At 36.6% G+C, this 25207-nt stretch overlaps 1 protein-coding gene across 1 annotated transcript in view; it reads right to left on the bottom strand.

The window, feature by feature from the left end:
- Positions 1 to 25207, bottom strand: part of DNAH5 (dynein axonemal heavy chain 5) — a 157979-nt gene that overhangs the window by 60434 nt on the left and 72338 nt on the right. Inside the window, exons 25-45 of the mRNA XM_033058468.2 lie at positions 24641 to 24842; positions 23525 to 23760; positions 22369 to 22587; positions 21493 to 21555; positions 20383 to 20621; positions 19336 to 19576; positions 18708 to 18907; positions 17936 to 18089; positions 17116 to 17279; positions 16316 to 16472; positions 15084 to 15296; positions 14082 to 14306; positions 12635 to 12807; positions 11365 to 11543; positions 9554 to 9741; positions 7810 to 8004; positions 7003 to 7137; positions 6190 to 6297; positions 5348 to 5501; positions 3564 to 3710; positions 146 to 387 (exon numbers count right to left, since the gene is read on the bottom strand). Of these exons, the coding sequence (XP_032914359.1) occupies positions 146 to 387; positions 3564 to 3710; positions 5348 to 5501; positions 6190 to 6297; positions 7003 to 7137; positions 7810 to 8004; positions 9554 to 9741; positions 11365 to 11543; positions 12635 to 12807; positions 14082 to 14306; positions 15084 to 15296; positions 16316 to 16472; positions 17116 to 17279; positions 17936 to 18089; positions 18708 to 18907; positions 19336 to 19576; positions 20383 to 20621; positions 21493 to 21555; positions 22369 to 22587; positions 23525 to 23760; positions 24641 to 24842 (3834 nt within the window). The remainder of the gene's footprint in view (positions 1 to 145; positions 388 to 3563; positions 3711 to 5347; positions 5502 to 6189; positions 6298 to 7002; positions 7138 to 7809; positions 8005 to 9553; positions 9742 to 11364; positions 11544 to 12634; positions 12808 to 14081; positions 14307 to 15083; positions 15297 to 16315; positions 16473 to 17115; positions 17280 to 17935; positions 18090 to 18707; positions 18908 to 19335; positions 19577 to 20382; positions 20622 to 21492; positions 21556 to 22368; positions 22588 to 23524; positions 23761 to 24640; positions 24843 to 25207) is intronic.

The following is a 25207-nucleotide window of genomic DNA, read 5'->3' as shown; positions in this document are numbered from 1 at the left end:
TACTGACCTACAAGTTTATACAGAGAAAAAGGGATTTCATAGCAAAAGGCACAAAAATAGGTCCTAAAGTAAGAAGAGTGAAGTGTTGAAGAACTAACCAGTAAAACTTCCCATACATATACAGGCACTTAGCTGTTTGCTGTACCTCAAGGATAGGACTCCAGGTGAGAACTGATGAGCTCATAAATACCATCCCATTTCTTGAAACTGTTGCTGGAGAGGCATTATCAATATTATGAGGCTCAAAGACTATTTTGCAGTTTGGTGCCATAGGTATCCGATCACCATTTGCTAGTGTTAGAGTTCTGTTGTCATCCAGGACAGAATTAAGGTTCTCAATCCAAATAGCATCAACTGGACCATCAAGAACTATCCAGATATGGTCACCTATAATCCAACACAACAGATAAAAAGGTCTGTGGATGAAGTGCTAGCTTCTTTCAAGGATCAGCTTCTTATTGTTTCTCTGGACCTTGTTTCTCTGCAAACAAATTTTTAACTAATTCTGAATTCATGCACACAGCCACAATCTCAGCTTTTAATACAATTACCATTTCCATCACTCAATTTCATCTGGGTACCTCATTTTGTCAACAATTGATAATAATTTTCCATTCTTCAGTACATAAAGTGGTATCAGCAAAAGTCACCAGTTTTTAATACTCTGAAAGAGTTTTATGCATCCAGTCCTCAAGACAGTAATAAATTAGGTTTATTTCACGTTACATGAAACAACATAAAGAAGATAAAGACTATAGATATATTTAAATTTAAACACCATTCATTTCCAATGGGTTTTATAAATGTAGAGAAATTAAATGAAAGGAACAATTGAAAAATCACTCTTTCAAATACAGTAATTTCACGAATACAAGCCGCACCAATATGACTAAGATTTTGCTCCTAAACCGGAAATGCGGCTAATACTCAGGAGTGGCTAATATGTGAATAATTTTCTGACATTTACAACCTCAGAAGTGCTAGCCAGAGTGCCGAGCCAAGCAGCTGCAAAGTCAGCATTTTGCGATTGTTACAAACTGTTACTCTGTTGCACCGCGGGTGGAGCCTGGCTGCCTGCAGGCAGGAGGGAGAGCTCTTTCCTTCCCTCCTCTGCCGCAGCCCGGGGGAGAGACAGGGGGGGACCTGGCCCGCCACTGCCGCGGCTCTGGGAGGTGGCGGGGGACCCAGGCTGCCACTGCCGTGGCTCTGGGAGGCGGAGGGGGACCCGGGCCGCCACTGCCGCGGCTCTGGGAGGCGGTGGGGGACCCAGGCCACCACTGCCGCGGCTCGGGGAGGCGGCGGGGGGCTCCATCCCTGCCTGCCACCACAGGGCAGCGCCAGGCCGTGGTGACCGAGCCCAGCGGCAGTGGTGGCTGGCCCCCAGTGGCCCTGCCAAGCGGCAGCACCAGGCTGGGCTACCTGGCCCCGTCGGCAGCCCCGAGCGGGCGGAGCCTGCACAGCCCGAGCCGAGCCAGTAAACCCCACCCTGCCGCTGTTCTGTTACTATTTGGCAACTTTGTTGTACGCAGGTCCTCGCTGCGAACGACAGAGCGGCTTATACTCGGGTGCGGCTTATTTATGGACAAAAACCGAAATATTTGCCAACACCCAGAGATGCGGCTTATACTCAGTGCGGCTTGTATTCATGAATTTACTGTAGTGTGCATGCTGTCATATGTAAAAGAGGTCCATTAGGGGAAGAATCTTGTTATTTTTCCTGTCCCTAAACTCGATCTGGCTTCCTTTTAAGTTTTTCCACTGTTTTCCATTTACTAAAAAAAAGGTATTTTAAAGCCTGCCTGTGTTTCCTGGTGAGATCTGGGTCTGTTCTGATTGCCTCATTTGGGTACTGAGCACAGATCTTGGATGGAAAGAGATTCCACCTTGGCTTCTGGCTGCCTATCCCTTAGGGAGCAGACAGCCCCACCGCGCATTGCGAGACAGCCCTTCAGCCAGAGATGGTCCAGCTGCCTTCAGAGTCCCTGCTTATTATGAAGGCCTGGGTGGCTTGGAGCTTTGCTAGCATTGAACCAAGCAGATATGAAACAGACCATAAACTTTTGATATGTGGAGGGTTTATAGCTACAGTTCAGGCATCTCAAGCATGAGTTGGTCTGAAGTCTGACTCATAAAGAGATATCACAGAACTCTTACAGAGTAAATCCGAGGAAGTCATTTGAGTGTGCTAACACAGATTTCCATCTCGAAGGAAAAGGTAAAAAAGAAACAGTTAATGCTATGTTGCACTCTCAAGGGTGTAACATTTCTAGATTGGAAACAAGCCTACCAAATTTAAATTGAAAAGCATTTTCTATTTTAAAAGTATCTGTATTTCTGAAGACTAAGAATTTTTGAAAATAGTGAAACAAGTGTTATGATTTTCTTTTATTTTTTCTTTTAAGGTGTAATGGTAAGATCAAATACCAATTCTCAGACAAAAAGGCAAAAGCTATCTAGCCTCAAACATCAAGGCCACTCTTTTAGTTAATATAGCAGTCTAAGAATATATGTCAGCATAATTTTACGCAGAAATTGGCTTCCTAAATAGAATTATTTAGTGCCACTTGAGATGGACTGTGTATGTGCAGGGCTAGCTGGTATGATACAACTGATAAGATTTATTTCCTTTTAATATGGCAGCTGGAGAACAGGTAGAAATCCTGACAGCACCAAAAGTTTTTTATAGGATACCACTGCTGAGGCAACTGACTTTTATCTTCTACTTTCCTTCTATATGAGGACTTAATATACAAAAGAGAGAATTCAGTAAATGCAGTGAAGTAGTATTTGTTACACTACACAGTTTGAACACAAAGCATTTAGAGTAGAGAGTGTAAAAGGGACAGAGTTCCTCCAGCAATTTCCCAATGCTTCCATGTCAGAAAAAAAGTGCTTGCTAATGTGCTTAATAAAGTTGTCCTGAAGCTTAGGGTTTTATCTTGTTTTATTTTGAATGGAAGTCTTTCTCATCATGCCTGTATTGTGTCTGGTTGAGCTGAACTTCATTTCCTCACAGCAGCCCTCCCAGCGCTGTGCTCTGCACTGGTGGCTGGAAAGGTGCTGGTAACACACCAGAGTTTTGGGTACTGCTGAGCAGCACTGGAACAGCATCAGCGCTGTCTCTTAGCATTGCCCACATCAGGAGGCTGGAGACGGGCATGATCCTGGGAGGGGACACAACCAGGCCAGATGACCCAAACTAGCCAAAGGGATGTTCCATACTATATGACATCAGCTCAGATAAAAAAGTTAAGGAAAAGAGGAGGAGGGTGGGGTTTCTCTTATTTATAGTGTTTGCTTTCAGGAGCAATCTCTGTGTGTGCTGAAGCCCTTCTTCCTGGCAACAGGCTGAACATCACTTGCTGATGAGAAGTAGAGAGCAAACTTTATTTTACTCTTTGTTTGGGTTCACGCAAACTTTTCCTTTCACTTTAGTAAACTGCCTTATCTCAACTATGAATTGTTATCCATTTCTTTTCTCTCCCCTATCCAGCTGAGAAAAGCAGTTGTAGTACAATTTGGTGAGCACCTGGAGTAGAGACAAGGTCAAACCACCACAATACCTTTCTTCGCTCTTAAAGTTTTTCTCCAGAGCGTTGAAAATATTCCATCTGTCCAATCATTTGTTGCCACATCAAGGCGTCCAAACATTTGTGGAGCAGTTATAGCTTTAGGATTCATTCTCATTTCACGATGTGGCTGTCCACAATCTATGAAAGCAGACCACCAGTTACATTTAACATTTCTTTTCAGCAGTAAGAGAACTTTGACATTATACCCAAATGTATGCTTTAATGTGCATCCATAATTATAATAACATGTGTATTTACTTGAAAAACTTCTCTTGCTATACAAATCTTGCTATATAAAATTCATTAATTGGAGACATAAAAAAAAAGTAGAATGAAGTTCTGAAACATTTGAATATTAATTCACTTTTCATAGTTTCATCGCAAAGAGAAAAGCATCAAGATGAAATCTATTCTAGGTTTAGTTCAAGTATTCTAGTATTTTGAAGGCTTATCAAACAATAGAGCTTTAAAATATTTGGTTTGGATGCATATTTTTAAAACCCAATTAATAAACACCAGACAGAGGATTGATTATTTTGGCCTTCTGTGCACTTGCATGCATCTTAGAATAGATAAAGTATACAACTGGTATATTCTTGTGAATTCTCTTAGACAGATAAATTCTATCTAGCTATACCATGATCATATAACCTTTATTTTTATCTCATTAGCAACAGCCTAAAAACTACTATGCCAGACATATTTTTAAAATCCAATATTAAAACTTAACTAGGAGCCAGTAGTAAGATGTTGAAAGAAAGTGCTGGAAAAATTACAAATTTTAAAATATCTTAATTACAATCAGATTTCACTAACATATAAGATTGAAGCCTGACAGATCATGTAATTCAGTATTTCATTATGTTGTGTGAGAAGATCAGCTTTGTAAAAAGTAGTGACATGGATTTATCTTGGCAGTAATTCACATCTCAGGGTTGGCAAAAAGATAGGAAAACAGTGCAATGCAACTTTGTTTTTCAGCTTTTTTTTTTACAATGGAACAGTCATTTCCACTGCAATGTAGAGCTTACAGTGCTTCTTAAGCACAGCGCAGTATTGCATGCATGCGGGACTTAATGAAATATTTTTTACAGAAATTATTCACTTTTGGAAAATCACGTAAACAACTTCTGAAATGGGGCAACACAAGCTTACCTCAAAAGAGATGGTTTTCTCCCCAAGCTATGATCTTTTATTTTAATAAGATCAAGCAGACATTCTTCAACTAATGTTTTTATTTAGAAACACAGATGACAAAAAAACCACACACAGTCTTCAAGTCCCCAGCCAGGACACAAAATTAATACCCTTGGAGACTTTGCACTGCCTAAATCAGGAATTTATGTTTATAAAACCAGTTATTTGATATTGCAAAGACTCTGTCTTGTGCACTGTGTTAAAAAATACCTAAATACTTATGATTAGCAAAAGGTTTCAGCATTACCTCAACAAAACCCAGGAGATGCTTTAATCACTTGTCTGAGCTGCCTACCTAGACTGTATTCCTCTTTCATAATCCATCTGGAACAAGAACTTCTGATAAAAGTATGATAATATGGAGAAAAGCACATGAAGCATGTGGCTTTGAATGACAGACATTTTTAAGCTTTTAAAAGATACTACTAGAATAGCAAGTATCTCAACACAAAAACTAATTCTTCCAGAAATATATTCTCACAGTGAAGCAATTGAGATTTTCTGAGAATAAAGAATGGGGTTTAAAGTTTACAGTGTAAACTGTTCAGTAACAGTTCATAATATAATTACTAGCATACCTGTCATAGCTTTCATTAAGGTGTGGATGCAGGTAGTTTTTCCTGCACCACTAGGTCCTAGTGTCATCAATCCATGCCTTACTCTCTGGGTTTCAAAAAGCTGGATAACTTTCAGTTTCCAAGGAGGATGACAAACAAGGCCAGATTCCTCCACCTAAGGGACAGTGACAGAAAACCAAATAACTATTATTTTAGAGGGCAAAATCTACTTTGATGCCTTCAGAAATAGATAGATATAGATAAATCATCAGCAGATCACTACATTCTTTGTAAAGGCTTTGTGTATATTAAAAAAAAAAATGTTGGAAAAAGAAGATATATTTGGTATTCAAATATGTATTCAGAAAAATAAGGTAAATCAGTCTCTATGTTCATTATAACCTACCTATTGGATACATCTATAATATGTCTATTATATAAATATACATCGTATTCTTAAGTAGGCCCTACTGAAATGTTACAAACATCTAATGGGAAATTAATTACAAGAAATGTCATTGTACGTAAATCTTTTCTCAAGTTCATATTCCAATTCTTAAGACCTTAGACAAATATTAAATCCTGGGTCACATCGGGCAAGCTCATATACCTGTATTTTTGAAACTGGAGCCCAGTAACCATGACTCAATAAAACCACAGAACACTACAATTCCAATTCAGTGACCTCCTGAAGTACAAGCTTAATAATAATAAGCCAATGGCAAAGATACATGAAAATCTTAAACTTCCTCAAAATAGTAATATATAATATCATCAGCTGGATAGACTCCACTACAAGAATTTTCTTAGATGCCACCTCATGATAGTTAAGCTAGAGCAGCACAGTTCATGAGAAACATCACCTGTTTGTCAATGGCTGCTTCAAGTTCAGGATAGCCTGCTTTGTCAAGCTGGATATCTGGAAACAGATCTTCAATTAAACTCAGAAATAAGGGTTCATCCTCATCAATCTAGTGAAAATGAGGGAAAACAAAAATCCACACAGATTAAAACTTGTTCTGTTTATTTTATCAACTTTAAAAAGAACAATGCCTATGTCCTGAAGACATTAAGAAATGCTTGGGAACTTAAGTAACCATCTATAATAATCCTCTAGGCACTAAAAATTAGAAGGACACAGCAGAAGGAGCTCATGTAATGCTTCTATTAGTCAAAATAAACCGGTAACATGCAGACTGAATTTCTTATAGTAGATTCTAGCAATAACATTTAGAAAATTGTCCATTTTATTTGGTTAAAAAAAATTATGTATCACAGCAACTGAAGAGGGTTGTTAGCTATTTAGACAGGTGAAATGGTACTCAAGAGTATGAATACCAGATTCTTTCAAAAGACTGGTTAAATACTCGAGCACAAAGTTTCTGCAAAGTTACTGCAAAGACATCTATTTTGTTACTTACTTCTAAAGGTAGCAGGGAAAATATGTAAAAAAAATTCTGAACAATTCAAGGTTAAACCCATGTAGAAAGTCAAGCAACAGAAAGATCACTCCCTCTTCAGCCCCACACAGGGTACTATGAGAAATTTATTTCTATCCCAGCCAGAGAATGAAACATTTCCAAGATAGCTTCAGTGTAAAGGTCACATATAATCTTCTAGTGATCACATAGCTCCACAGTGCAGTTTAAATTATTTATCAGGCCCTCAGAACTTACTAGTTTGGACAGGTTCATATCTCTCAGAACACGCATGACGATGGTAGATTCAGTATCTGTGGGATTTGCTCTTTTTGCTGCTCCCAGTGTACGCAGAACAGACAATATATTCCGCAAGCCAAAATCATAATGCACCTAGAAGATATGTCAAGTTTGGGAAAATTTTCCCCAAGTTAATAGGGATGAAACAGTTCTTATTTACTATTTAAGACATGGACGGATATGTAGGAAAAGTGGTACATGTGTATCAAATGCCTCCAAACATCCATCACCTATTCTTAGACTGTACAACTATGGGCAACATCACTTTCCAAATCTGCTACCATTACCTTCTATTAAAATCTAAGGTGTGACAGAAAAAAATCGTAATCATAAAATCATTGAATCAAGACAGGGTTCCCAAGAACTATTGAGAAATACTTTATCAGTATTATTTTGAATTCTCTGTGGCCCTTGGAAACAGAGAAACATCTATACAAGTACAGGTAGCACAAACCTAATGCCTCTCAACCCACCCCGTAAGATCAACAAAGGCTACGATAAAGCCTTTACTTGTCTCAGCCATCACCATCCGTTAAAGCTAAATCTTAATAATATGCAGTGTTCTGAATGAAAGCCCCATCCTCACACCAACAACCTGCAGCAGGAGGTAATCTTCCAGGACAGCAGAGGGTTGCATTCCTAAACTGCAATTGTCTCTTAGCTTACTTAGCGAACATGAACCTTTCCTTATTCCTCACATGAATATTTTGTGACTCCATAGATAGTTTTCTCCTAAATCAGGTTGCATCCCATTAATATAATCACCTGCTTTGACAGTTGTTCTTCACACAGCTTGTACAGTGTAAAGAATTTCCTTGCCAACACAACATTAGCAATGAAACCACAACTAGCCAATTTAACACGAATTATGATTTGACGATCAGGAACCATCATAGCCACTGAACGGAAATTGATCTTCAAGTTCTCAGGAAGTTCTTGCCGTCCAGCATATCCTGGATTCTGGAGAGGAAAAACAGGTGTTGAAGTTGAGTGTACCTTGCACAAAGAGAAGAATCAGCAAAGGAGTATGCCATCTTGGTAGGTAAAAATAATTACACTAATTTCACAATTATAAGCCGCACCTGATTATAAGCCACACTTCCGGGTATCGGCAAATTTTCATTCTTTGTCCATATATAAGCCGCATCTGATTATAAGCCGCACATTACAATACAGAATGTGATAAAAGGTATCTATTCTATCACCATCTGTTGAGGGTGGGGGCAGTGATCCTTATCTCTGCGGGAGATACTCTGCTAATGAGCCATCCATTGAAACCAGGTGGGGTATTGTTCTTTATCTTTTCACAACCCATCCTTCCTCCAGCGAGTCATTTTCTGCTAATGGTCCATTGAGTCCCACTGTATGACTGATAAAATTACTTCATCCCATTGGAAGTTGCTCCAGCCAGGGGGAAGAACTCAACATTTCTTACCAAGATAAAACCAGAGGTTTTGGGACACTAAGGGGGCCCCTTTCTCCACTGGACTCCAGAGGAAAACTGGATTTCTCCACATCACCACTGGACCTCCGGAGGGAAACTGCACCTTCTACAGAACCACTGCTTCAACTGAACCACATCTGTCACTACAAGGGGACTGCAACCACCATTTAATCAAACTGCTACCAACACCCTGCCTGACAGGATGTCAGGTTGTACTCTGACTTTGTCAGGGTTTGGAGTTTGTTTCTTTGTAGCACTGTATTTCTATTTTAATTTCCCTAGTAAAGAACTGTTATTCCTAATTCCCATATCTTTGCCTGAAAGCCCCTTGATTTCAAAATTCTAATAATTTGGAGGGAGGGGGTTTACATTCTCCATTTCAAAGAGAAGCTCCTGCCTTTCTCAGCAGACAACTGTCCTCCAAACTAAAACAGCAACTTTTTGTTCCTTGTCCATATATGAGACGCACCTGATTATAAGCCGCACTTCGGGTTCGGACCAGAATTTTAGTCAAAATGGTGCGGCTTATAATAGTGAAATTACTGTAGTTGGCTTTAAGTCACATGTCAAAATTAATTGCCTTGCAGACTTAGCTTCATGGCAATCACCATATCTCTATCTATCTCATCACCATATCTCTACAGAATTGTTGCCTCTTTTATATCCATGAGATATGAAAAATGTTCCACCTAAGCATTTCAAATCTGAGTTTGTCTTATAGGTCCTATTTTTACTACCTACTCCTATCTATAGCTCTGTGGTATTTTTTCTGTAATTGCAGCAAACAAACATACTTTGGGAGCCAGAATTCGGCATGTAGAAGCAATCTGAAATTGAGATAATGTGTATTTATGGTGCTGCCTGCATTTTTTAGTTGAATGTGCTTGATGTTATTGAAACAAGACCCTGTAAACTGTCTTTCCAGCAATGCTCAAGATTCTCAGACTATTAGTGACTTAGTTCTAACAACTGAATGACGTAAGAGTCAGCAAGTACACTTAATAGAATTAGACTCATTTATTGTACAGTCATCACTGATATATTAGAAACTTACTGAATACTTACCATAGTAAGAAAGATGCCAAATTCTGGGTTCATTTCTACATTGTCTCCATCAGTAAAAATAAACCTCTTTTTACGTTTCTTCTTACATGTCAACACAATTGCTATTTGCTGTGCAGCTACTGATAGCACTGGTAAATCAATACGATTGAATTCATCAAAGCAACCCCAGGAGCCAGACTGAGCAAGACCTTCAAAGAGAAAAGCAACTAAGCATATGACTATTACATTTTTAACCCATTTTTGGCACAATTTCCACGCCAAAAATTAGGTTACATTACTTGAAGAGGGGAAAAAATGTTTATTTTTGAGGGTTGGGAAAGGAGCAAAGAGAATAATTTTAATTCCTTTTCAAGTAAGAATATACAAATTCCCAAAGACCTTAAGATTTCCTAGGATACTATGTTCTTTGATTTCTTCTCATTTTCTTCTATCTTGAATGTTTTTCTGTTTCTCTTTACCCCCAGTAAATATTCCTGCAGGAATTCTATGAAAATGTGACAGATTGTCAATAGGTCGTTCACATACTAAAATGAACAATACAGTTTAATTCAGTGATAAAGAAGCTGGAGGTCAGTCTATGTCAGAACTGCATTCTTCCTTGTATTTTTTGGGGAAAGTAAAACAAAATCATAGATACAGTCACTTGCAACAACACAGTATTCAAGAACCTCCATTTGAGCTCTAATTCACATCTGCCATGACTGACAGGTATCAATTTCAGGTGTCTAAAAAAATGTCATCTGCACCTAAATTTAGTGAGCTCTGCCAACTGTTTTTAACATGTGTAGCACTATCCATGCACTTCCTTCTGACAGAATTTTCAATATTTGAATGAGACAAAATACTGAAGTCAAAATTCAGCACCAGTCCTACCAGTTCAGCAATAAATTTCACAACATTTTCTCCTCATAGCGTCAGATCTTCTTGTGACTTTAAGTAATTTTATCTGTCTTTAAATTACTTTAAGTGACTTTATCTATCCTATCATAAATTGTGTCATGTTTTCAGACATTTCTATTTCTCGAAGACAGTGTTGCAACTGTACTTTATACCCATAACAAAATAGTAATTACTTGCATTTATTAAAAGGCTGAAATCATCTGCTGGTTATGTGTCAACCTTATCTCATAGAGATGTCCTCTTATCATCTGAAACTTTCACTTATTTCATAAAATCATATAATCTCAGAATATAAAGGACTGTCTTACAAAGGGCTCATGGAAATCAAACAGTGGAACTCCTGACTACACAAAGGTATATCTAAAAGTTAAACCATACAAATACGATCGTTTTCTAAGCATTATTTGAACACTAACAGGCTTGAGACCCCAATGACTTCCTTGAAGAGTTTGTTCCAGTGCTTGTCCACACTCTCAGTGAATACCTAGCTTGAATTTCACTTGATGCAGCCTCAAGCAATTCCTTCATGTCCTATTATCAGACATCAGAGATCAGCACCTCCATCACCACTCTCCCTCGTGAGGAAGTTATAAACAGCAATAAGGGTACGGATAACCCACAGTCGCTCTTTCTCAAAACAAAACAAACATAGTATATTCAGCTGTTCCTCTTATGTCGTGTCCTCCAGCTCTTTCACCATCCTTTTTGCTGTCATTTGGATATATTCCAGTATTTTTATATGCTATTGTATTGCTGACTCCAGAACTGCAAAGAGTACTCGAGATGAGGCCACTCCAAAGCTGAGTACATTGGAACAATCCCTTCTCTGCCCAGCTAGTTATACTGTGCTTTGTGCACCCAGAAAACAATTGACTATTTGGTCAACAGCTTACCTTTGGTGCACATCTTACCTTTGAAGATCCTCCCAAGTCCTCGGAAATCCATCTGGTCTGAACAGTTGAAGACCACTACGTATTTTCCAAGGCACCGTCCCATATCTTTCACAGTTTCAGTTTTTCCAGTTCCTGCAGGTCCCACAGGTGCTCCACCCATGTTCATGCCCAAAGCTTGAGCCAAAGTGATGTAACATCTAAAAGGCAACAATCAATCAGGCTGCAGCAGATGGATTTCTGTATAGAGCTAGAGGAACTTACACAGGGTCTGATTTAAGGAGAATAGGGAAGTGCTGAAATTATATTCCACTAATTACAATTTAGATCAGTAAGGACAAAACCCCTTCACTCAGTCTCTGATGCAGGGAATATTAAGGTTCCTTTCATCATACTTAAAGTGAAAGAACTGATGATCCTCAATTATCAGCAACCTGAAAGATCACAAGAAGGAAAAAAAGCAGATACAGAGATGTTGCCTAATCTTAATTTGATTAGTTTGGATAGCGAGTTATTTTATCTGGAGTAGTTTTGAAATACATTATACTGTGGAGTACAATAATGAAAGACATCTAACCTTTCCTTTCTCATCCATCTTTAAAATTTGACCACACAGTGCACCCCATTTTTATAAATTAAACATCTATGCATAATGCAGCAAAACACCAGCTAATAATTATATATCAAGACTAGCTCTAGAATTTTTTGTATAGAATAGTTGAAAAAAAAAATCAAAACCAAACAAACAATCCCTTATTTAGCCAATGATATGTTATGAAGCATTAATTGTGCTATTTGAGTTAGACAGGTACATCTCTGTTAATAGGATTGAAATTCTTTCAGCATCCTTTTAGATGAAAGATCTCCAAAGTACTGCAGCTGAATTAGTTTGTTTTTTCCCTGCCTGTTTTTTCTTAGGTCTTTTCATTAGCTTGTCTATAAACACCTACTTTTGTCCTGTATCTCTACATATTTTTATCTGTTGGATATATCAGATCTTCAGGTAGGGTTGGCTTCACATACGTAAGAATGAAGGTCACATACATCATATGTATGGGGGGATCAATGCAAATATGTATGGGGCAGAAAATAAGTTGGAAACTATTCATATTATAGAGCAAAGAAACAAAAATACTGAAGCATTCCATATGAAATTAACTGACTTTGACAAGACTGTGAAGGATAAACTCTGCAGAGATCAATGTTGCATCCAACAGGAACGACAAAATTGCTGTTATAAAAGCTGAGGTTTGGTAGCAAAGAATAAAGGAATAAAATTAGTCTTTCTCACCTGTCTGTAAGAGGTGTTATGACAAGCCTGTCAGTACAGCCCAAGAATTCATTCTGGTATGTGAAGCTCACATCAGTGATCTTAATCACCATTTTATCAGAGTCTTCATTAAAATAAAATCGACATTGTTTCAGCCACTCAAAGTCCGTAGGGCTCTTGATATGCATGCAGCACTAGGAAGAGAAGGAAGACAAGGCTGTGGCATTCATGGTTAACATTTACTTCCACATTTATATTATGTCATCTAAGTAGTAGATTCAAAGGCAGCACTGCAAACATAGTGAAAGGTATAAAGGACAACTAGTAAGAATAGTGGAGAATCCGTCTGGATTTTTACCACAAAAACTGTTAATGTACTATTGCTCAATCACATACTTAGGCAGAGGAACTTCAGTCTTTAGACAAGTGTGTCAAAATTCTAAATACAAATAAACAATCCATAAGCCTCAAATAAGACTCATTTCAGTTTAACCTTAAAATTGCCATTCCTTTTATACCACTCTAGTTTTGCATGAGTCAGAAGTACATAATGTGATATTTGATTTTATAAACTGCTATGAGAGTTGCATGAAACCATAGGCATATTGGGAAAAAAGATGTTTCATGGCAGTGTCATGGTGCTGATACTATCTAAGGAGTTCAACAGAACTGAGAAAAAGTCACAGTCGTTGTATTGAATATTAAAACAGGATTTTTAAAAAACATCGTTCCGTTTGTATCTAAAAATTACACTCTACATAAAATTATTATAACTAAAACCAAATTATTCTACAATGAAATGATAAATGCCTGCCTTTCTAATGGGCCAAAACTCAGTAATTCTTTTCTTGGACAGCTCCATTTCAGAATCAGGTCTAGGACTTCCTATAGGTAAAAGGGTATGCTAGCTTTAAGTTTGATTAAGCTAAGTGCTTTCATTTTCCTTATTTTAGCCTCCTGCATCAGCATGAGGTGTAAAGTGAATAAAGAAATCCCCAAGTAATAATTAGGTATTCTATTGAAACTAGAACAGAGAGGATACCAGCTTCAATCAGCTTCAAACTTTTTCCTGTACTATAACTCTATATTCATTTTATTTACTTGTAGAAATTCATAATGCAGTCCAGAAAAAGGACAGTTACTTGCAACAAAATGGGTGAGGAAAAAAGACGTCCCTTTATGCAACAGAGGCACTATTAACTTTAGTGGACCAACATGAAACATAACAAAATTCTGCTATTGCTTGGGAGAGGAAAACCTACTGATTAGTTAAAAGGAAACTAAGACTTGGTTGAAGCAACAGCAGTACTTTTATAATATTCCAGGACACATAATCATTACAGTCATGAAATTAAATATTTACTTTATGAGACAGCAATTAATAGGTATCATAATATTTTCTTATCATTTCACATTGTTTCATGTGGAAAAACCCCTAATAATTCATTGTTAATTTTTTAGTACTTACAAGACCATCAAAAATGTCCCTCTGATGCACATGAATAGTGATTAATGTCTCATATTTAACTCGCTCAAATGGACTCAGATCTTTCGTTGTCATATCTATTAACGTGTTCAGAAGATCCAGGAAAAACTGGTTCGTCTTACACATAACTTTTTTATCCTGCTTGGCAAGAGTCAGAGCTTCTTCTGAGTCTCTTGTCCAAATCATTTGGATGCCCAATAACCCAACCTTAGGAAACACAGAAGTATATGTTCATAATTTTTTCTCTTTCACCTAAAACGTACATCCACAGACACAGAAAAATTAAAGAAATAGTTCTCCTACTACCTGTATAAAATTACTTTCCATGCATTCATACAGAGGTCATGTTTTGTGTGTCCCAACTGCATTCATAAATGCATAGTTAAGCCTGTAATTTAGTCTTGTAGATATTGCCCACAGTGCATTGCTTATACAACTGCTCAATATAATTTACAGTATATATAAAAATACTATATGTTACAAATATACTATTTATAAATAATAACAATGAATAATTAGTGCTTCAATTTGAAATATTTTTCTAGTAATACACAGAACCTTTATCCCATCTTCAACAACATTCCTGATCACAAAAGAAGCTTCTACTAAAAAAATAATTTTCCCTCAACATTATTCTCAGTTTCAAACCTTGAGCAATACATAGCATTATCCTGTATATATGAACAAACACACAACTTTACTACTTTTTTTCCAATAGTCAATTATAAAGCTTATAAAGAAATAGTGTCAACTTCATTATATTAATTTATTGCATTCAGCATCCTTTTTAAACAGGAGCTTTAGGGTAAGTTGCCTTCTTTTGGCTTCAGCTGTGTGAAGCTGAAACTTAAAACACTGAGATGATTCAAATAAAATTAAATGTGATTTTTGTATTTAGCACTGGCTGCGACTTCATATGCAAAACAAGAAAAAACCTGATGCATATCTGTGAATAATTATTCATTCATTTAATAGTGATATTACCTGGGCTGGATAAGTAGAAAGAAATTCAATAATCTGGAAACTTGTTTCCTGGATGTCCATAGCTGCCTGGCGAATAACTTGATGCAGTGATAGCTGGGATTCCTTCAACAGAGAGCTGAGCCAAACTTCCACATTACCTTCAGCCATTACAGGTCTAATCAGCTCTACAGTCTCACCCTCTCGTGAACTAATTGACAATATACGATCATATATCTAATAAAAGCAAAAACATCTTGTGTTTATAGATACATTATTTATCCTTACAATAATTTGTATTTTCCTGCAATCACTTGATTACACTGGTTTAAGTAACAAATTAATTACATCAACTTGTTCAATGAAATTTAAAGACTATTAAATCATTACTTTACTATGCAGAAAGGCTTTAAACAAAACAGTCATGAACAAGGAAAGAAACCTTAATATATTGACAATTCCTGAATCTCAGTAAAGTTTCAATGGCAATCCTGTGCCATGTGCTCTAGGATGACCCTGTTTGGTCAGGGATGTTGGTCCAGATGACCCAGTGAGGTCCCTTCCAACTTGACTCATTCTGTGATTCTGTGACAACATCCATTTTACGATCACAATAAAGGAAACCTTCCCCCATTTACTGGTGAGTTAACAACCAAACAAAATTTACAGCCTTAGAATCAAAAATAACACAAAAAGAAAAGTTAAGGAACACAGACAATCAAAGGAATTTCAAATCATGGGGAGGTAATTAGTTTCTAAGAAAATGTATACATAAGGAAAAAAATGTTACAATCTGCTCTTGTAAAAGGCATAAGAAAAGTGTTCTTCAAACACTGTGTCTGAAGGAATAGTAAGAACAGCTCAGAAACAGGAGAGACCGTAGATAACTTTCTCTTACAATCAAAAAATGAATGGAAAAATACAAATACAGACAATGCAAAGATATAAGTAAGCTCATAAAGACTCAAAAGCTTATTTGAGAAGAAGGCCACAGAAAAAAGTTTTGTACGAGGGTGGGTTTTTCTGAAATTTAGGCACTAGTGCAAATTCTGTTTGGCTATTCTACATGAAGTTTTACTGTGACATAAGTGAGGATATGAAACAAGTCTTAAATAGAGAAAGCTACTCAGCATCAAATAGTTGTGAATAAAGTAAAACAGTAGAATGCCTTATGCAACCAAGTAGTTCTCTAGTATCACAAGTATCACAATTGTTAAGGTGAAGGAATGTAACACTGAGGGGTGGGCAGTACGTACCCTTTCATGGAACCTGACAGTTTTAATGTTGTCAAACATGTTCAGCAGATGTGTCTGTATATTGTGAGAGTTGGATGCCTGGCCAAGAATTTCTAAGAGAGCAGGATCTGACACGAAGAAGAATCGTGGAAACAGCAGGCGTTTTTTCTCCAGATACCTGCATTTTTTAAAAATTGGTAGAGAAGCCAGGAGGGAGTAGATGGTAAGTGATTTGGGTTAATTTATACATCCTTTCCTCTTTAAAAGTGGGATTTCTCACAATTTATTATACAATTTTTAGCTGTACCAATGACAATTTTTATCCCTCATACATTCATGTTAAGCATCTACTTTTATTATCAGAATTCAGAAATCATTTCATGAAAAACTTTATTATTTGCTAGAATCTAAACACCAGCAAAAAGAAAAGAAACTAAACTGAAAAAAAATACTTTTACGTTAATCTTTTACTTGCTATGTCTCAAGCTGAATGTCTCCCAGATGTATGCAAAGTGTGAATGGGACACACAAATCTAGACTGCCTTCTGGATTGAAACTAGGCTGAAACCTTTGGTTTCAACAGAGATAGACAGTGAGTGACCCCTTAGCCACAAATCAAATACTTATCCATGAGTTGGTAGAAGTTTCTTTGGAGGTCTTGCATTATCCTGCTAACTGTTTGCTCAGTTGAACTGAATTCATAGTAGAGTAAGAGCATGATCTTTTCAAACTTCATGGGACAATACTTGAGCAATTGCTCTTTCCCTAGTTATACAGTGCACAACCATCTGGCCAAGAATGTGGTCTCATAGTAATCTTACCCTGTGAGCGATTTCTGACAGATTTCAAGTTGTTCCAGTAAATGTGGCAATAACTGTCCCATTATTTCATCTCCAACACAGCACTGAATAACATTGGGTGTTTCATGAGCTCGGGTCATGATCCTCACCCAGGATTTATCAATGTTAGAGAAACGCTTTGCTTCCTGTTGAAACATGACAATGAATGCGGAGTGGAAGAAATGGAGAAAGAAAGAGAGAAGAGGGAAACGGCATCTGTTTCCAGAACCAGCACCCAGTAATCTCAACAGCAAACTTCTCACTAGTGTCTTCTAGAAATTTTTCATCTTAGACACAATTCTTTCTGCTTACACAATATAGCTTATTTTACACTTTGCTATTAAGCCTGCTATGTGCTTTCTCTTATATTTCTAGAGAAAAAGACAGAAAACTCATTATACTTGAATTGAAGCTTCAAATCTGAAGATTTTTCTTCTAAAACTAAAATTAATTTTTAATTTGAAAAGCCATGCAAGAAAGTTTAAGATAAGGATTCCTAGGAACTACTATGCTAGTGGTAGGCACTACTAGACACACTACACACACTAATATATATTTAAGCATATATTAGTTATCAGCTTTACAATCTAGAAATCAAAAGATCAAACAGATCACACAATTTTATTATTCTTTCTCACACCATGCCTTCCATTGACACTGCTTACCCAGTTTCCTAGCAAGACCAATTTTGTTAAATACTAAAAGAAATCAAGTTTATGTTACTGCATCAATTATGATATCACAGTTTAGTTTTATTCCTAAAATGTTGATAAGTAAACTGAAAAACAGCATGTTTAGAAACCTTTGGAAGCTGCCTTGCTATATCACCACCAATAAAAACAGCTTCTAAATAAATCCACAAGTTCTGCACAGTCAGCCAGTTCTCAATTATATCTGTGGTGTTGGAGAGATAGTGCACCCATTTCTGAATCTGCGTCTTAAATGGTGCATTGTATCTACAATTAAAAAAAAATAGAAAAAGAAATTTAAAAGAGGCATTTCTTATTTCAAGAAAACAAGACTCTTGAAAAGTAAAATATAACTCACAGGATGAAGACTAGTTTTTATGCTTAAATTTTTTCAAGTGAAAGAATAAAAACTTAATTCAGCTAGTTGGCAGCTCTAAATCCAACCAGGTCCAACTTGCTGCTGTGTGCACAAGGTGTACACAGCACAGCTCTGCTCCAACAGAAGGAGGATGAGAGCAAGGCTTCAATTTCCCTCTAAGGTAAAGGGACTACACAGCATCTTGAAAGCTGTAAACTCACAGAGTTCCTGAAGTCTCCTAAACTCCTTCTTGAGTGTTCTCTCATGCCCCCACTTTCTTTCCTCAATGAAAACTTTTCAGCTGTTTATTCAGGAAATCTGTGCTGCATCTAAATGTTTTCAATTACTGAGGGGATACACTAGATACAGTAAGAACTAGCCCATGAACAGTTCAAGGCCAAGTAAGCGCTTAGATTTTATCTAGATGTTTATTTACTTTATTTTCTACAATACATTCATTCACTAAATCAAAGTCTTTTGCTAATATTTTTATCTGTCTCTCATTCCCTCCCTCCCTTTCCTGTTACCTGTTACTCATGAGAGAACCAAGGATCATCAAGCTGTCCTCCAGGGTTGCAATTGTTTCTGACACATTGTCACCTCTTAAAAGAAGTTCCCCACGAGTTTTAAAGTTGGCAAAGACAAACATCTTGTTATCCCATTCAGCTATCACTTGTTTTAACTTCTGCTCAATGTCGCTCTCCTTCACAGCACTTATGCAGATATCCTTTTAAATAAACAGGATGTTGAAACCAGCTATTAATCCTTCTAGTCCCTGATACACAAATCTAGCTCTTATTTCCTTTAACATTAGGCAACATTAGGCTCAGGAGCAACTATTTAGTGGAAAGGTCTACAGATATACAAACACCATAGCTAATAATCTGTATACCACATTGCAATTTAATCAACTCTGGGGGGAATAAAATAATAACATAGTGATTACTTTTCATATGTTTAATGTCTCAAAGTAAGGTATAAATTAACGTTGACACCACCATATATTTGTGTCATCATTTTATAAAAAACCTGAAGTGATAGTCCATTTCTCTGTTCTTGCTACAGAAATGTTTTGATTTCCTTCTTGCTCCTGTTACTCAGACTATACAAGCAGATTGTTGATTTCATGTATCCACATATCCTCCTTCACAATACCTCTATTTCCTCTTTATATCTTAATAGTGGAACTTGCATTATATTCCTGAGTTTGAATGTTTCACTCTCCACATCAAATTTGTGTTCAGTGAGATCCATAATCTGCTTCCAGTGCCGAGGCATCATTGCTTTACTTGACATGTGCTCAAGCAACAGGCAACATTCACTGAAGTCCTCTATGGTCTTCTTTAGGTCAAGAAAAGGCTGCCATTCCTTCACAGCACGAGGGAGCTTACAGCACCTACAGTGAGACAAAGCAAGCTTTTTCAAAAAGTTTCAAATACTCTTTCTCTAAAACCACAGCATATGGTTTTGACAGCATACTTTCCAAATTCAGGTTACTTGAAGTTTGGAGCTTGTGTATGTGCTTCTCCATGTGAGAAAATCTGTTTCTAGTTTATTTCAATGACTGATAGCTGGGTAGGCATTTACAGCCTCCCCTTTGGGAGTGTAGCTTCATAATTTTAAATAACTCTCTGCAAGCAATCTTCAAAACCAGTTGAAATGTTCTACATCTTGATTTCATCTTTTGGTGAAACTGATGGTATGAACTGCTCTGACCTTTACAAAACCCTTGTTCCTCAGGGTTTCATTCTTTAAATTTTTTATTCCTGGTTTGATGAAAAGTTCAGCTTCTATTGCATGCAATATAATCCATTTTGTAGAAAAATTATTCAGCAATTTACTAACTTGCCTCTGATATCAAGCATAAATCTGTCTCTCATGAACAACAATACTACAGCAAAAAGGTGAAACTTTGAAATTTTCCTTCATGGATAACATAAATAACAATTTTAATGTATACTTCAAGATTATTAAAGTATATGCCAAGAATCTGTCTAAGGAACAATAGTGTTCAACATTTAGAATCTAAGTGGGGTTTTTTTAGTTTATGACATAGGTAATTGATACATTTTTCAATTTAAATTCACATTTTTTATGCCTCAATAAATAAACACATGCTCATATATGACGACTGGTGCTAACCAATCATAATCATATACAAGAAGTACTTTAGGCAGCTTTAACACAGCAGTAGTTTCTCACCTGTTCTGAAATTCAGTAAGTTCACTGTTAATTTTTTCAATGTCTAATTCCGACCAAAGAATATCATAGTACCCACTGATTGTGTCAATGACAGTGTTATATAGATTATAAAGTTTCTGCAACAGATTCAGTTGCTTCTTTATTTCAAGCAGCTGAGGACATTGAGTAACTGGCAAACCAAAAAGATCTTCTCCACCTGTGCAAGTAATGTATTTCCGAAAGAGATTATCACATCGATTCTAAGAAAGAAAAACAAAAAGAAAATAACTAAATAATAATAAACAAATTTTAAAAGTTAATAAAAAAGTAAATATTTAAGATCCAAAATGATGATTAGAGATGAATTAGACTAAAATCCAGTAAATAATAGAAAGATATAGAGGGATAATAACAGCTTACACTGTCAACAGTCTTGTCAACAATTTTCTTAAGAAAAGTAACTTTTAGCTAGCTTGGAGGCACATTTTTAGAAGTTGACAGGAAAGCCAGTGACAGAACAATAAATGTTAAGACTGCACTTGAAAGAGGTGAAGCATGACACACAAAGCAAAAAAGGTGGATACAGCAAATTCTACCTCTCCAAGTGTGCTGTACAAATCCTTTTTTTGACTGTTGAAGGAAGAATTACTACCATTAAAGCAGGAAAGAAAAACATAATTTAATTGTCAATTGCAATATAACTCAGGCAACATAGTAGGAAGACAAATGAATAGTGGTATGGGAAAAGGAAAAGCATTAGAAGTTGTTATTGCAGGAATAGATATTAATAATGCTACAAGGACAGATTTCAACCAAAAAAATAAACACAATAATGAACACAAGAATAGCCTATAGCCAAATACACTAAACTTATGGGAAGGCTCTAATCAGGATACTGTACCTAGTAATCATTACTCATTATCTATGCAGCCTTTCTGTTAACGCCTAAAAAATTTAAATTTAAACAGTATTCCTCGCAAATGCATAGAAAAATTAGTTTTCACTAAGACAAATCAGACCTTGCCAAATCAGTAACCCTATCTATCAACGACACTGAGATTCCTTCTCAGAGCCTTTAGGTGTTAGCTCACTTGTAGTATGTATTAAGTTGAGTCTTAGAATTAACAGTACCTGGAATATAGTAAGCTTGTCACTGGCTTCCTGAGGTGTTAAACCAACCACCATTGGCCCAGTCTAAAAGGGAAAAAACAAATAAACAAAAATACCTCCCAAAAAAACAAAAAAACCCCACAAGCAAACAAAAAAAAACCAAATAAGACCAAACAAACAAAAACACATTAATTTAGAGGGTGAGAATAACCACAACTTATTTCTAATCAGCATTTTCAAAATTGTCACTAAATGTTAACCTCAAACACTTTTTCAGCCTCCAGATCCCCTGCCCAGATCAGATAACAACTGAACCAAGAGACGACAGTCAAACTTCTAGAACTAGGAGTTTTTTAAAAAGGATTTTTAAAAATTCAAAGGAGGCAACTAATTGTATTTTTAATGAAGAATTTTTTCATTGCATTATAAAAGCTAGGAAATCATAGCTCTTTATTTTTTGAGATGACTTTGGAGTAAAAGTCAGCATTACTTAAAAGATGATACAAGATTATGTCCGCTTCATTAATTTATACTCTAATGAAAAAGAATGTGAGAGCTTAAGTTACTCGTACATATACCAACATCAGAAAACTCTTCTAACATAATTTATCATTAATCCTAGTCTTCACATTTGCTCATGGTAACTAGATGTTTTTCAAAAACCTTAAATACCTCAATTCTTAATTTTTTAAGAACTGATTACCAGTATTACTTACATCAGTCACATGCAAAACATCAACCAATCCTGCTCTGCACTGAAACTCAAACACCATCTTAAGAAGAAGAAACCTATTCAAAAGTAGAGGCCCATCCCACTAATTAGCCAAATCCAAAACCTTTCCATGGTCTCACTGTTCCTTAAAAATGTTTTTAATACAATAAAATAGAAACACTTGCCTGATCATAATCTGAATAGAACTGTGCACAGTCTTCAGTAAAATTCTTCACAGCAGTAATAAGCTCTCCTCTGAAGTTGGGCTGCAAAGCAACGAGCTCATTCTGCACTTCATTTGCACGGATTAGCAGTTTTTCCCAAGTGTAGTACAAGGTGTCCACCTTCTCTGTCTCTTCCTTGGCAACAAGTAGATCATATTTGTTCAACATAGCATAGGATTCCTGCCAGAAATTTGGATCAAGGTACAGAAAACGGTAACTTCAGTTAACTTTGTAAACATGTATGTATGCTAACATTTTAAGAAATTCTGTTCTTGCATAGCCATTATCAAAATCCGGCAAACCAATACCAAACTAGAAGAAACATCTGATTTTTTTTTTTTTCTCAGAGCATTGATTTCTGCTTGCACGATCAACATATAACAGTTCAAATACTGAAAACCCTTAGTGAATTTTCATTAAAACACAGCTGAAATTCGCTTTCTACAAATTAGTACAGAGTGGAGTATCAATGTCCCAGTGGCATAACCATTTCATTTGAAAATTTTTGCATTAAGTGGAATCATTTCCACTTATGCTTTCCAGTTTGATCAAACTGTAGCCAAATTTCAAAAATGGAAACGTGACTATCTGCCTACTACAACACTAAGTGGAAAATATGCCAACCTCCCTTTCAAAAACCTGAAGCATCACTTGTTGTGCCTAGGGACTCAAGGCTCCTGCTTGCCAGGAATCATGAACATATAGAGCTGATAAAAGCAATCAATCTCATATAGTCAGCTTAATATTAGCTTTTTACTCCTCTTTAGGCTTAGCTAAAAAAAAAAAAAATTAGGATTCTCATTCCTTTTCATACACAGATTTCTTCCACAAAGTATAGAAAGATTTCTTGCATTAAATACCCGTATTCTCATCTTCCTTTTACCTACATCACTCAATTTCTGCACTGTTTACTGAACCACCTCTCACCTCAGCAAGTTTACATTTGCCCAAATCAGAATTTCACAGAAAAAAGGTTTACAGGAACATAAGAGGCCTGTCACTCAACATTCAACACATATTAAATAACACATTTTCAAAGTTTACTGTTAAGCTTTAACCCAGAAAATAACTGCTCTCTGGAAACAGTACCAATACATACAACATTCCCACTAGCTACCTCGATGGGGCCAATTTGAGAGTCAATAGAGCTCTGTAGTTCTCTGATCTCTTTTAAAGCTGACATGGCTATTCTGATATCATCCAGGTCCGTGATGGTGCGATTTAACTTCTTGCCCATTTCCTCTACAAAAGTCAAAATTGCTTCCATCTGTGTTCTATACTTCTTATTGCAATGACACCCCAGCAAAGTCATCCAGGCTTTGGTTTCTGATCTCAGTGCTAGCTTCAGATCAGCTAAAAATATTGAACAATAAATAGGTATTAGACATAGTATTTTTTAAGATGTGCTTTTAATCTTTTTTATTACATGTGTTTTCTTTGGTGCCAGTTCTGGTTTTTCAGTCTGACCCTTCACGTACTGAGATGATGAAATCACATGGGCACCTTGAAGTGGTTCATAAAATTGCTTTCAATTCACAACTGTTTTCCTCCTTCTAAGAACTTTATCGTCTTTTCTACTAGAAAGATAATCTAAAAACATTGAACAATTAACAGAGATTAGATATCAGATATTTTTAGGATGTACCTACTGGAAAGATTAAGCTGGACTCCATACTTTTCATCTTGTTCATTTACCATTATATAAACTTCTTTCCTATACATCACTAATGAACTGGATAATATTCTCATCCAAGTCAAAAATCTTTTCAAAAATTAATCAACTTGAAAAAAATAATGTGAGGAGGAAATTAGGAGTCTAATTATGAAAGCTGAAGAAACAAAGTTTGATCATTGCATAGGTGAAAGTTTTAGATAGAAGGGGGTCCAGCTGTCTCACTGAATTAATCCAGGCAAGGAGAAAAGTAACATAAACTTATCATCTTACTCCCATGAAATATGTACTCCTGGGAATCAGTGACACAAGGATGGGCAAACATCTACCATCCACCCCATAAGTGAGCAGAAGTATCCAGGTGAGTTAGTAAACTCCAGCTGAGCCTCACAGATATTCTTGTGTTAGCGTTTCGTTTGCATGCATCTACTGCCAAAACAGCAGTCTTCTCACTCCCTTTCTCCTTTCCATTTTAATCTAGTTCACCCATCCAAAACTGTCACATCTCTCCTCCTACTGGAGTCAGAAAGTACATGTCTCTGGAGAGAAGCTGAACTCTACCAGTGTACAGTGCAATAGCTCCCACGCAGATATATTCAGGCTCAGAATTGATTTTCAGATCCAGGTCTTGGAAATGCAGAATTTCAGATTCAAATTCAGAGAGTAATGGGTTTCCCACCATTAATTTATCAATGGTTTCCTCCTTGTCCCTCTGCCATATATGGTGATAACAACTAAAACTCTCCAAAGCTGTAAGAATCTCCTGAAAGACATTTACAAGTTCGAAGAAAGATTCTCAGTGTAACATAATTTCTTAGCAGCTGCTCATTAGAGTACACTACAAACTCCATAGTGGAGCAGGTTGAATCACCTCACTAAACAAAAGGTTGCTGGTAAATTTATGCTACAGCAAGTTCCATTACTGATCACACATCGTGCCAGAAACTCTATGTTAATCACTTCCAATTTGTCAGATTAGTTTAAACATTTGCCAATTAAGTGAATCTTCAGTCAATAAAATCATTGGAATCAGTGGGAAGTTTAGAACTAGGATAGAGTATGCTTGTCCTTCCCCGCCATTACTTGCACTAGAAACTGAAACCTGAGCTCCAGGGCCCAACATAACAA

This window comes from Catharus ustulatus, chromosome 1, assembly GCF_009819885.2.
Source record: "Catharus ustulatus isolate bCatUst1 chromosome 1, bCatUst1.pri.v2, whole genome shotgun sequence".
Taxonomy (NCBI): Eukaryota; Metazoa; Chordata; class Aves; order Passeriformes; family Turdidae; genus Catharus; species Catharus ustulatus.
This window is presented reverse-complemented; position numbering and strand designations above follow the sequence as displayed.